This window comes from Aulonocara stuartgranti (assembly GCF_965226115.1).
Source record: "Aulonocara stuartgranti genome assembly, chromosome: 7".
NCBI classification, from domain to species: domain Eukaryota; kingdom Metazoa; phylum Chordata; class Actinopteri; order Cichliformes; family Cichlidae; genus Aulonocara; species Aulonocara stuartgranti.
In genome coordinates, this window is record NC_138945.1 from 28,593,518 (window position 1) to 28,607,935 (window position 14,418).

The 14,418-nt window shown below is 38.3% G+C and overlaps 1 protein-coding gene across 3 annotated transcripts in view; it reads left to right on the plus strand.

The window, feature by feature from the left end:
* Nucleotides 1-14,418, plus strand: part of strbp (spermatid perinuclear RNA binding protein) — a 101,514-nt gene that overhangs the window by 59,170 nt on the left and 27,926 nt on the right. For all 3 annotated transcript variants that reach the window (XM_082539184.1, XM_082539183.1, XM_082539185.1), the window contains exon 3: nucleotides 1,685-1,864. In XM_082539184.1, coding sequence (XP_082395310.1) covers nucleotides 1,862-1,864 — 3 coding nt within the window. In that variant the 5' untranslated portion in view covers nucleotides 1,685-1,861. The remainder of the gene's footprint in view (nucleotides 1-1,684; nucleotides 1,865-14,418) is intronic.

Genomic DNA, 14,418 nt, shown 5'->3' on the forward strand with positions numbered 1-14,418 from the left:
CTCAATCAAAACCAAATCTAGTCATGAGACCCGTTTAGTATTAATGTTGGCTGCCTTTTTAGATTTCCTGCACTTTTAGTCCTCAGATCAGAAGTCAGCTTTACTTTATTGCTTTTAATTCTAACATCTGTCAACATTTTGGGAAAAAAAATGTAAGCATTTTATTTGAAGATAAACTGCGAGGGTTGCAGCTGCAACCCGTTATTTTTTTTACTGTTTTATTTTTCTTATTTTCAAGTGCTGTTTGTTCTCTGTTGTGTAAGTCATAACAAAGATCTTGTTTGCAGCATTTTTGTTTTTGTATTCATATAAAAAATGTAGTGAAGGAATAGAGGTGGACTGTCCTGCACCGGCGTGAACTTGAGTCCCCTGAGTCTGGCAGGGCTTTGAGCAGCCAGTTTGTGTGAGCACATTCAGACATGCACAGCTCTGTAAATGTCATTGCTTTGGGTTGAGTGTGGCCAGATGCGCCTGTGTACTGTCACTAGTGATACTGTTGACATTTCATTTTGTGAATAGGAACGTTGTGTATCTGTTCACCTCAGCTTGCTCCATGCTGATAAAACTGGCCTGCGTTTTCATAGAAACACGGGATATTTAGCCATAAGATGAGCTAAGGTAGTAGTCGCTTTGATTTACTTTTTATAGTCATGAAGTGATTATAAAAGCTTTAGAAAACCATAAAGGACAGCTATTGAGCAGCTGTTGAATCATTTGTCATTTGTTTGTTCTTGTGTGTTCTGAGTTTCTGCAGATTCTCTACGTCTTTTCTTTTCAGTATTTCTTTACTGTCACTTCTGTTTTTATTTCTCTGAAAGTATTAAAAGCCAGGAAGAGATAAGGTTAGAAGAATCATTACTGTCACAGTTTTTGGAAGACATGCTCTGCAACATAACAACCTGCTTCACCAAGCCCTAAACACTGTATAAATTGAAATAGATTTTTACATTTTTAGGTCCACTTCTGAGCTTTGTCAACCTCTTCTTTTTTAAAAAGGTTTCTCCCTCTTTGTTGTTCAACCTGCAGTGAACTGAAACTCACTACTTTAGGATAAAGCAGAAGTCCCAAAGTCATTTTTCACACAGTTTTGGCATCGTATCCGCTTATAAAGTGGTTTCAAATATCGCACTACGCTGAATCTAGTGACACAATGCAGCCATGTCTTTTTATAGATAAAGACAATAAAGAGCATCTTATAGAAGAGTCGACTGGTTTGCATACATGTATGAATCAAGGAGAGCGTGTGATGCGTGTAACCAGCGTATGAAAACAAGCACATGTTTGTAATACATCTCCCACCCTCGGACTCCAGCCAGCTGATGAAAAATGAATGAAGGCCTGTGCGTGCGTGTCCCTGTGTTTGTGTCCACATGCCTAGCTCCGCCAATCAGCCAATCTGTCAGATCTTTTACACAAGGACAGACCTTGCACCCCTGCTGACAGGACTGTGTACATGTGAGTGAGAGACAGAGAGCGAGTGAGTGCAAGTGAGTTCAGCTGGCTTAGACAGATGTAGGTTGCAGATGCGAGTATGTGTGGTAAGCATGCAGTCATAATTAATCTGTTTTTTGATTGTTTTTATTTTGTGTCTGAGAAGAAATGGCGTTGCAATTCATCTGTCACACATCCTCTTGTGATCAAACTTTCATCCTTTTCTCCTTCTTCTTTTTTCTCCATCTATCAGAACTTCCCTATTGTAGAGTGGCAGCCAGAGTTAAAGAAGAAGAGCACATGAGGAGCGGAAGCAACGTGGCATCAACATCCTGACCGGTAACCTTGCTTCTGCACCCCACCACGTGCCCGGCAACTCCAGAAGTGACCGTCAGCAGGAAGGAAACAAGTGACCACTCCTCCTGCAGGCATGGTAATAGACTCTGTGTCTGTAAGTGCTGGAGGCTTGTGTGTGTGTGGCTGTGCTAGTGCATTATCGGCAGTAGAGAAAGGACTTCTTCAGATTGTATGATGTAAGATAAGTTGTACTAGACATGACAACAGAGAGTGTGTGTCAGAGATAGAGAGATACTTGATAATAGATTGTGCTGACAGGAGTTTTTGAGTGTGTAGTAGAAAATTTGAACTTAATCATTATTGTTGGGAAAAGAGGAGAAGGGATTGGAAGAGGAAAATGAAGTTATAAAAATGAAGAAGAGTCAAGGAAAAGGTGGGTGGTGATTAACAGAAAGAGAGAAAAATGAAGGTTTAATCATCGTTTGGCATTTTCTAGATGACATTCTTGTAACTTTGCAGATTTGTTCTTTTTTATATTTTCATAATACTTGTTCTACATTATTACACCAGTGCGCAGCCACTTGCTGACATGCTGAATGAGGCGTAGATTTGAGGTTCGTTCCTTACATAAGCAAAGGCACAAGTGAGAGAGATGTTACACAAGGAAAAAGATGCCATAAGAAGAACTACCATGTTGTTTAGGAGGAGGAGAGGTTGGCTGAACAGATCAAAGAGAATAGAAGAGGGAGAGGATGACAAGTGGAAGCAGATAAGACCATAAAAACATAAATCAGGGACAGGGGCATGAGACATGAAAAGTATAAAGGATGTTGCAAGCAAAAAAGTGGGGTAGAAAAGGAAGGTTAAGAGCCTGAGAGAGGTAGAGGTAGAGCACAAGTGAGAGAAGGGATTGATTAATGGTCTTGGCCTGTGACAGTGGGAGCTGTACCCCTGAGGGGGGAGAGGAGTAGAGCATAAGATGAATTATTAAAAACTAGAACAAGAGGAGAATGGAGGAAAAATGAGGACAAAAACAAAGTAAGTGGAAGAGTGGTTTGTAGAGCAGGGAGAAGGGAAATAAAGAAGGAAGAAAGGGAAAAGGTGCTAGGGAGGATAATCATGAATGATTGATAGAAATGGAAAGAAAACAAGATGTTACTGAAGGTGCTGAGGTTGGACGTTACAGAAGAGGTCACATGACTGAGCTCATAAATAACCAAGCTTAATACGACCAGTGCATGCTTGTGTTGCAAAAACAGTACTGTGATTAATCCCGAGTTTTGGTGATGCAGCAAATACTGACCTTGGCAAGGGTGTCACTGTATTAAAACAGAAAGTACACAAACAGCTTCTTCAACCTCTGAGTTTTCTGGATTTGATAAATACACCTGCCCAAAACTTTGTTTGTGGTTCCTTATTCTGTATTTGTCTACCTTAATGTTTAGGTCCCACTCATACAGGGCTAGAGACTGGTTGTGTATTCCCTTGGCAACAGGTTGAAAGAGGCTGCTGGCTATTGCTAGTTGAAAAAAGCATGAAATGGAAAGTATGTGGTCTGGTTTATGGTGGTGGCTTTCATACATCTAGGATTTGACAATAAAAAATTTGCATTTTTTCCTTGCAGCCGATAGTTGCCAGTGGATCAGTGATCTGTCTCTAGCTCTAAATGAATGGAGCTATCACCTTATCGTTTGGCATTACCAGCAACCTCCAGCAATCCCTAGTTGTTATGAAATGGCTGTGTGCAGGCAGGAAAAGGACGCAAAGTGCACACTCCGGAGACAACGTAAACTCAAAAAAACAGCTTTAATGCCGAACTCAAAGTAACAAACTTCAAAATACAAAGAATAAACGCAGCCATGCAGTCAGAACACGCAGCATGAATGAGGGTAGATAAGGGTAGAGCACAACACGGACACAGAGAAACAAAAGGCTTAAATACACAGAGGGAGCAATCAGGGAATGGGAAACAGGAGGGAAACACAGCTGGGGCAACTCAGGCCAAACGAGGCAAAGGAAGCAAAACCAGACACATTAGCATAAGACATGGACCTTCAAAGTAAAACAGGAAACATAGCACAGACACGCAGACCTGACACGGGGATACAGCAGACAGGGGAGGCAGCAACTATGGATCACAGACAGAAAACCAGAACACTAAAACTCTAACAAAACCCACATAGAAAACCTAAACTAAGAATAAACCTATAACCCATAATATAATGAAATGAACAAAATCAAAGAACCAAAACCGCAAAACACTGGGTCGATGACCCAGGCACCCTAACACTAGTAACCAGTTGATAAATACTCATTTTTCCCTAGCAACCGGTGGTTACCAGTCACCAACCAGTCTCTAGGTGTGTGGGATTGAGGCCCTAGTTGTGTCCTTGTACGTTATTTGTTAATTCCTTCATTTCTGGGGAGTGCACTTTCGAATCTGAAATGTGAAGCACTATTTGTTCATTTGTTTTTTTTACATTTAATAGTAAGCATATGAAACTAAATTAAAGTTTGTATGATTTTTATGTTTTTCAAAGTGACATAATCTCATGTTATTTGTTTTTTATACACAATATTCTGGTATATTTTCATGTGCAGATATGCCATTATTTAATACTTTGTAAGTGTGCCCCCAAAACAGTGCAGTGTCAGTTCGTTTGCTTTAAGCACCCAGGTCATTATATTTTACAGGCAAGCAATAAACCTATAAGCCATGCTGACACATTACCAGGAGCAAAGGACAGAGATTTAAAAAAAAGAATCCAATCCTTTATCACAAAGTAGGGTGGGTACTGTAGTTTCGGATTGGGGGGATAAATAAACTTGACTGATTACACCAGGCTTTAGATAAATTAGATGAATGTCATCCTGGCTGAAGCACATTTGATAATATTAATGGCATGCTTAACACGCCATAAGGTTTTATAGTAGTCTCCATTTCCCATTTCATCCCATGTTTATCAGAACTCTTGAGATGCTTGCTATGAAGTACCTATTTGATATTTTGCTGCAGCATGGAGTGTGATTTTTGTTTATATATTTTGATGTATGTGTACCCTGCTATTGTGACCATGTGTGCGTAATTTGAAAAACTGCGAGGAAAAGGGAGTGAACAATAAAACAGAATAGAGGAGTGTGGCAGGCCAGCGTGCCAAGCAGAGTGCAGATAAATCACAGGCTGAATTTTTAATGCAATCTCCCCTAGGCTGTAGTTGTTGCAGAGGAGGCACCGAGATGTTTGTTTTTTTAGTATTTCTTGTCCCTTCACTCAAGGCCTCTATTGTGACAGCTCTTTATCTCCTTTGACTCTTCATGGTTTCATGTGGTGTTAAAGACATGTGACATTTTCACAAGCACCACTTCTGATTTGTTTTTTCCCAGATATTTATAGGTGGTGATTTGTTTTTCTGGGTTTTAGAGTAGCTTCACCGTGGCCTGTGTTGTCAGCTACAGTACATACAAACCTTTGTTTCCTCTGTAGCCTGGTGAAAATATTAAAATCCTTATTTTCTGACCTCCCTCCATCTCCTGCAGATGTGTCACTTTTGTTTTCTTTGTTTGGTCCTCTTTTCTCCCTTATCTCATAGTCTCTCCTCACGTTACCTAGTTCTGTGTGCTGAGCACTCACATATCATGTCAGGCACATGCCTTATTAAAAGGAAAAGCACACATCTCATCAGACCCCCCACCCCCCCACCCCACCCGTGTGAGCAAACACACACATGAAGTACACTGAAAAAAAAATTGGCTATAAATGTATCCCCATCTCCTTCCCAATGCAACTAATATTGCTCCACCAAGTCTTGTCCTTGGCATTGGGTCACATAATTTATAGCATATGGCTACAGAGAGACAGGATAAGTCAGGGGGAGCCTAAAAGAGACTGGCAGTAATGGAGAGGAAAGACATCAGAATCTTGCCTCTTGTGTGAATTAGCTGCTACTGGCAGGGTGCGTGCCTGGCTGCAACACCTTGAACTCAAATGGTTTTATTGCAGACCATTAGGGACTGAATGAGTGGTGATGGATGGAAGTAATGAAAGTAATGTGTGTGTGTGTGTGTGTGTGTGTGTGTGTGTGTGTGTGTGTGTGTGTGTGTGTGTGTGTCAAACACACTGCATTCGATGTGATTGTGTGGGTTTCATGTGCGTACTTCATCCAAATTTAAAGTGTGATGCAAGTATTAAATATTTGTTGGATTTTTGCTGTGACATATACTAAATTGTCTTGCATCGGTGTATCTGCATGCTAACAGAGTAAACATTAAGCTGTAAATGCTGTGTAATGCAGTTATGTAACATCGGGCTGCCAGCTGGTTAGCTTCACCAGAGCTTGAAATGGAGTGTAATTGGTAAGTGTGTGGTCTAAAAGCTTCATGCTACAATGGCATATGAAGGTATATGTGTACACACATACACAGCATGGTGTGTGCTGGTGGTTTGCAGACAGTTAGGATTTAACTATTAAAAATCTGCATGTTTCTAATTCAGTTTTCAGGAAAGAATGCCAGGTAAAAGTTTACTTCACAATCTTAGTTATTTTGGATGCTTGATAGGCTTGGGTAGTTATACCAGTGCCACCCAGTGAATTTGATGTTCCTCCTTTGGATTGTGCCACAAAAATATGCCATCATAAGCTTGGAGGCATGCTTTGATGGGACAGACTGTCAGGAATCAGCTCCCAATTCTCATCCATAATGTGAGAGCTCTGGTGGTATGGTCTTTGTAGTTAAACGGTAAAGTTATGTTTAAACTGTGTTAATATAGTACATGATTCAATTTTCATCACACCCTTACTATATCATGTCTGGCATTAACCTCCTAAGACACGGACCCTTCCACAGCATGCATTTGTAATTTTTCTTTGATATTTGGGCTGATTGGGACCTGATGAATGTAAAAGCAAAGAATTACCAGATTTTATTTTTTTACCTGATTCTTGTTTCTAAGAAAAATGAGAGCCATATATGAGAATATTTTTTAAAATTTTCAATAGAACAGTAGCAGTATAATGTCCTCGTAAGTGGATATCAGGCCCTTGTAGAGCAAAATTAAGTATTTTGGTCTAAATAACCCAAAATGCGGTGTCCACATGTGTGGATGCCAGGTCCTAGGAGGTTAACGACCCCTAAACAAAAACAGTCACCAGAGATCATTAGTAGCAGACACGGCTTAGTAACAGCTGCATTACACGTTCCAATTAACAATAACAGTGAGAGAGACCTGAACGTCTCTAAACCTGAACGTCTGCGAGAACAGTCCTGAGATTCATAATAATAACAAATACGTTCTAATACCCAGTAAGCTTTTGTTTATATACTGACTTTATTTTCCAACTGCCATTAAAATGCATACCAAAACATTATGTGCTGATATTGGACACAAACTGATTTTGACACTGGGGGCTGTTGCAGATATCGAGATCATGATCCTCGTGTTTTAATTATCATGTGTGATACGCACACATGCTCGCAGGACTGGGAAGCATACTATCCAATTGACCTCTAATTTATATAGCAGTCAGGTTTATCTCGGTTATCCCTAACAGACTGATGGTACATCATCAACCTGCCAATGCAAAAGAATATTGATCAAAACGTTCCAAAATCACCTGTGAAACTGAGAAATCTCTAAACTCATTCAGCATACTGATCATCTCACTAAATGTCTACAACATCATGTCAGTACACACTGACTCAGGGGGTTGATTCTTTACAGTGAGCCCTATTTAACTACTCTGATTTACTTGGTGATCAGAGCAGCTGGGTAACAACTCCCCCGCCCTTGCAGGTCGAGTAGTTCTTGCTCACATACATAGATACAGACACTCTCCTCGCAATTTGGTTTATGGCTGCAGAAGCTTCCATTAGCAACAGCTCATAAAGTTTGCAACCGTCGGTCTGTTAAACACTGTTCTGAGAAGACACAATATGTGGTAGTCACTGCACTTTAGGTACACAAAAATACTCTCACAGCAGGTACAATCATTCTCTCTTAAGTAACAAAACTGTTTTGGTTTTATTTTTTTTATAAAGACAATCAATACTTTTTATTTTTTTGCAACCTGCAGTTCTTACATTTTTTTTCATTTGGTCACAAATTAATTCAGAGAAATAAGAGAAATTTTAATTGATAAAAATTGTTCATGTGTTCTGTTTGTTAAACAGCTGTTTCTACATTATAGTACTGTGTTGACTAAGCCTGCTTCTCAGACCTTTTTTTGGTATGTCTTGCTACGTCACCTGGCTGTCTGTGTCCCACCAATGAGGCCATCTCACAGATAACTTAGATAACTTATACCCATAACCTGAGAAGACAGCAGTTGAAACCACACCAAACTGACTGAATTCAAAAATTCAGCCTGGCCGTTTAAGCCTCGGTACTCCAAATTAAGATATGATATCATGGTTTTTATTGGTGGTATATTCTTTAAAGCTGTCTTAATTTACTCCACCAGTTTGTCTTTCCAGACTGTTAGCAATTCACTGTGACTGGAGTGTGTAACCCTGCTAAATGTTCTTGTGACATTCGTTATACTGAGCTGCAGAGGCTGTAAGGCTGCAGTGTTGGTTCGGCATTCTGTTAATGGCTTTAGCTCACTCGCTCTATTGAAAGAGTGTCAGCAGTTGAAATACAAATTGGACTATTTAGTATTAAAGCACCTTAGCAAAGTTGGGATGTTTTGTTAAATATAAGCAGTGCTTTTCAAATTGTTTAAAGTTTATATACAATTTCCTACTGAGCAATCTTGATTGTTTGAGGAAAAGGTATGCTGATTTTGAAGTTGACCAGCACATTATAAATAAGTTGAAACATTAGTGGGGTTTATCAGGCTTCTTTTAATCAGAAAGCAGACAAAAAAGCAGGGAGCATGGCATGCAGTCTGGGGTGGACTCAGACACGGGCCTCTTTAGTGGCACCTGCTCAACCACGTGAGCCAGACAACACCCTAAGTACTGGTGTTTTTACCATTATTTTGCATCATTTTTACAGCACCCATGATATAAGTCCATGACATTTTTGACAGATATTCCAAAGAATATGATATCATAATTCTGAATATTAAACTCTTCTTTCTGTGACAGGTCAGCACACCTGTCAGACATAAGCTTCCACACACATACTCTTGTAATATACCTTCTTGCAGCTGCTTCCTATATTTAGAGTGTATATATTATTTGTTTAATATCCGTCTGCCTGTTTGTGGCATTTTTGACAATATCAGTAATATATTCTAAAGAATATTATAGCAATTTTTTGAATATTAGTTTTAAAATGTATGAGAGAAGTATACAGAAAGGATGATATCCATTTAAGAACCATACTTCCAATGTAATTTGTCAACAGACTACAGTGAATAAAGAACACCTTCAAATTGAGGGAAAAGCTCACAAATCCAAATGCAAACATCAGGCAGGACATAGAGAAAACTTCTGAACAGTATGGTACATCACTCTGTTTTTGTTTTGTTTATTTAAAATAATCTTTAGTTATGAATCCCCATAGCTTCCCTAATATGTTCCATATTTTAGTCTTTTGATGGTAATTTGTTTGTGTGCCAGGATATTGCCCCCACATCAGTTTGATACATTCACTGGCTTTCATGTTAGATTAAATTATTATTGATATTCAGCCATCTGTAGTTGGTAACAACCATACACAGAAATCTGTGTTAAGGTAAATTGCACTAAATGGAATGTTATTAAAAATTTGTGGGCAACTTTTAACTTTCAAGGGTTTTTTTGTTTTGAGGAGAAAATGTTTTCCAATTGTTGCTTGCTGTGTCAAAAGCCTAAAGGAAAATGTGGGTCTTGGAGATAAGCAGGTCAGCTTTACAGCTTACTAACAGCACACTGTTAGACTTTTCATCGCCACTTTACGGTAACATACTGGCGTCACTGTTGCCAGCGTCATACCGTGACGCCGTGTTACGGTAGCTTACCGTTCTGCAGGATGATACCGTTTTTTGCTGGTGTGGTATAATACTCTTGGACAAATTATGGTAACGCACCGTAGCCTTTTTTACGGTATCTCACTGGCAACAGTGACGAGGGTTAATGTGAACAACCTTTCGCTTCACAGTGGTCCCAGTCTTTCTGCTTGTCCCAACCTTGGAGGTACATTTTGTTCCCTCTTCAGGGTTTATCCTTACAAAAAACCTCGCACACGCTGACTTCTGGTATTCCAGGTTCAATACATAGAATTACCAAAGAAGACTGACATTGCATCAGCAAAGGTGTTCTCTTTGTCCAGCTCAACAATTACACGCCCCTCTGCACTCACCATCCAGCAGGTGGCCGTCATTGAACTTTGTCCTTAAATGTATAGGGGCAACATGTTGTCATTATGCAACATAAAATAATTTCAATACTTCACTTCTGCACACTGTCTAGATAGTCATAAAGCAAATAGCTATGTACAGTTAATTATTAATGGCCTTATGTACATAAGTCCGTTTTAACATATTATAATTGTACATAATTGGGAATTATTCTGCCCATTAACCCTTTAGAGCCGGTCAGAGCGGGCACGCTCTGTTTTGCGTAACTATTTTTAAATCCCGGTAGCTCTGCAACCACGTAAGCTAGCGCAATAATTTTTTTTGCATATGAAACCGGAGGAGTTGTACTTACATCTTATGCCATCAGCTTTCCTTCCACATAAAGCTTTGCAAAAACTGCATAAAAAGCACTTGCAGCAACAAAAACATAATATTCCAGAAACACGCATTGCCGATCCGATCAGCTGTTCAGAACACTTCCTACGTTGGAATAGACGTCAGCGCGAACTTTTGCATGTCCGCCATTACCTGCCCGAAACCGGAAGTTGCGTCATTTTCGCGGAAATGTAGTTTTTTTTTACCATCAGGGCCTCATGGGCCTATACTGGTGTTTTTAAAAGTTATATTTGACTTTATGACTTTCTGTGTCTTTTCTGGGATGCTTAGGACTCATATTGCACTGCTGGAAATAGTGTATTTTGATGCATGTGCTGCTTTTTTGCAAATTTGCAGTACAATATTTATTTTCGTTTTTCCTGCAGTATATAAAAATTGGTGTATTTCAAAAATAAAACTATGAAGACACTCAAAATAAATTTCCTGTGGTAGGAAACTATTTTATGCAACTTTTTTGTATTTACAGTTTTGAGGGATAAGCCTCTTAAATTTCTCTAACTAGAAATATATGTTAAAAAAGCAAAAACGATTTTCTCTTTTTTTGTAGTTTATTGCACTTTTTTGCAATTTATGTAATTACTATGTACTTAATGAATACATGTTATTAAAATCTGGGCTATAATTGTTGTATTGATGTATAGCAACTTGAAATGCTCCCAAAAATGGCACCACACCATGTAAAAATATAATATAAGCTCTGGCGGACTTGGTTCTATGGTAGGTCTTAAAGGGTTATTAAACACACCTAACAAAGAGTCAGCTCAGTTAAATCACCGGAGATGAATCAACTGTATGGTTATTTTGGAGTTTATAGTTTGTGCTGCTGTTAAACTTTACAGTATTGACTTCAGTATTTTTGCTGTTGGTGTAGCTAGACTACTATGTTGATCAGTAATATGTAATGTGAAATTTGATATTGTTACTTTGCTGGAGTCACTGAGACACATGTCCAACAACCTTGGTTTATAAAGGAAATTACAGAAATTTGAGCTAACAAAACAGAGACTGGATACCTGTGTCCACGAAAAGCTCCTGTGCCAAACAGAAATTTTAATATGGTCTAATTAGCTCGATTTCATAAATGACTTCTTACCAAGCACAATCAGCCTTGGGGTGCTTGGCAGGCTTTTAACATGCAAACTGAACAATATAAATTTGCGTGCAATGAAGCCACAAAATTTAGAAATACACATAGTTGCAAAGAGTTCAGTGACCAATTAGCTTTCCTGAATGACATATGCAAAAAATAAGAGTATTGTGAATAGGTACCAATTCCCAGTTTTTACATGATCAAAATTATTCACAAAAGGCTTCAATAAACAGAAAATGTGTGCCGACAAGAGAACAGTGCACACCTGAAAACACTGACCAGCTAACAGCTTTAAGCATTTGGGCGCAACCTCGGTAGTTCACCAATTCACCTGTTGCAAACGTCCAAGTTTCTTTTAAGTCTCATAAATCCTAAATAAATAAATAAACTATTACCTAACTAGTCTTTTAAGTCTCCACATTCATAGATATTGACATTTTGTCTTAGCATTTGAATGAAAATATCCTGGTAGGGTAGCTTAAAAGTCAAAACAAACAGTAATAAGAACGCATTTCGGACTTCTCTCGAATAAGTGAAAAAAACACTTACCTTCAGACTGATTAGCTGGTTCCGATCCAACTTTAATGTGTCCCATGTCAGTCCGTTTTAGGGAAGAAGTGTTAAGTGGTTTCATTTAAATTTGAGATACTCCCGCATGGACGAGCAATTTGGAGTCTAGCAGAGTTATCACGAATAGCATATGATCTTCAGATATAATCCAATCAACCTTGCATTTAACCCGATTGAACATCCAGTTACCTCTGACTACTTTTGCACATGTTAACGATCTCATCATCACTCTGTGCTGCAGCGAACTGGATCTGTGGCAAAGAATAGTTGATGGCCATGTTGTTCTCCTGCTTTGCAGCTTTGTTTGAGTCTGAATTGCGGCTTAAACGTGCAAAACTAAGAGAAGCAGATCAATATTTTCTTCTTGTTGTTATCTAATGGTGGTTGGCAACCAGCGAAAGGAGCATTAACCACCTCGAGCAATATTTTCTATCCCCATTGTTGTTTAGAAAGTGAATACCTGATGTGTGCGCCATACGTCACGTTGTACGTCAGGTGAAGGTGTGGTGTCGGCTATCGCACCTGTCGCATTAAAAAGCTTTAAAAACGTAACAATCGCTTTAAAAACACAACCCAACGCGCTAAACTGTGATAATGTGTTACATTATCACGTATATCAGGACATCTCTTCTGAACCAAGACGAAGTGGTGCTACAAAGGAATTATTTCTTTAGGAGAGTGCATTTCATAGCAGTCTGGCCTGCAACAAAATGCACCGCTAAAAATACAGTTTCTGCTTGTCCCAGGATTTATTAATTTTGAGAGTGAAGTTGTAGAACTGATGCTGGTTAGTGGTGTAGGTTTCATGGATGTGACACCTTAACTTGTGTAAAATGACGACCAGAGCATATTATTAGGTTAGTTCACTGTAGTTAGGCAGAGGTGTCTTAAAAAGTACCACCTTATACAAAACAAATGAAGGTCCAGAAAGAATAAGAAGAGAAAAAAAGGAACACCCTGCTAAATTAAGTCATTTTTAAACATTACTCTAAATGTAGCCATTAGTATTTGTTGCTGGCCATACAAAAAATAAGTATACTTCAATTATATTTCCCAAGTATACCTTACCTAGTACGTATACTAATAATGCTTCTTGGGACTATATTGGCCCCCGTTTTAGTACATAACAGTATTCTTGAAATTAACTTTTAGATGTACTTTTTGTTCACCATAATTGTACTAGCACAATGTCATAATGTCTACAAGAGTATAATTAAAATATACTCGACTCTATCACAATACTAACCTTACAAGTATACTATTAATTAATAGTATTACTAATGTTTCACATTGTTTGACTAAACAAATACATTTATTAATATATGAGGTTCCATTCAGCTCAAGGAATTAAATTTTAGTGTGGCTGCAACTTACTCCTTAAGTTAAAAATGATGCTGTATATTGTAGTTTATATGTTATACTACTTTCACAGTGAATCACATTTTATAGTAATACACTCTGAATGAGGATTTAAGTAATTACTCTTAGATCTACAGTAGAAAACAACAGAAATCCGGATGGTGTAATAGTATAATCTCAGTAACATCACCAATTGTTACATTTGCTGTATTTTACAGCTGTTTCCATGAGTACGGTGAGTTACCGTAAAAATAATGTAATCTCATGGAATTTTCCCACAAATACATGCAAATTACAGTACTAAACTGCTAACTGTTGATTTTGCAGTACTAAGCTATGGAAATGACTTCAAAGGCTAACAGTGCACCCTCGTTTTGAACTGTATGTGTCGTATGCACCTCGGGCTCCCCAGAACAATATGATAACCCCGGCTGTTTAAAAATAAACCCCATCCTTAAGATCCAAGCAATCATGAAACAATATCTTGACTTCTTTTTTAAAACTTTTACATTTTTTTTTTAAAACAGGAGAAAGCAAAGCGAGGGAAGTAAAAATAGACAAACCGAAAATAATTCCAATGATCATAGCAGTAAAAGAGAAAAGTTGAGAAAATAAGCAAGATGAAAGCCACAGTGATGACTCTAGTTGATGTTCTATTTTCATGTACGGTCACAAAATAATCCAGACAGTGAAAGAGAGCTGAAATTGAGATTATAACAGAAGTGATGTTGCTACTAACCATCCAAGCACTCAAGAACAGAACTGAAATAATGTCTTACAACAGATATTAATTATCTCTTGTATGAGTATTCCTGTTATTAATTAAACAGCTGCCGCAGAGATTTTACATTATATGTATTGCAGCAAATTTTATGCATTGATAATAGATTGTAATACATTTTCAATACAATTATGCTGAGCAAAATTAGAATAGCTAATGCATAACACTCAGATGTTTAAATACTTTAGCACTGCAGTTTTTCCCCGCTGAAC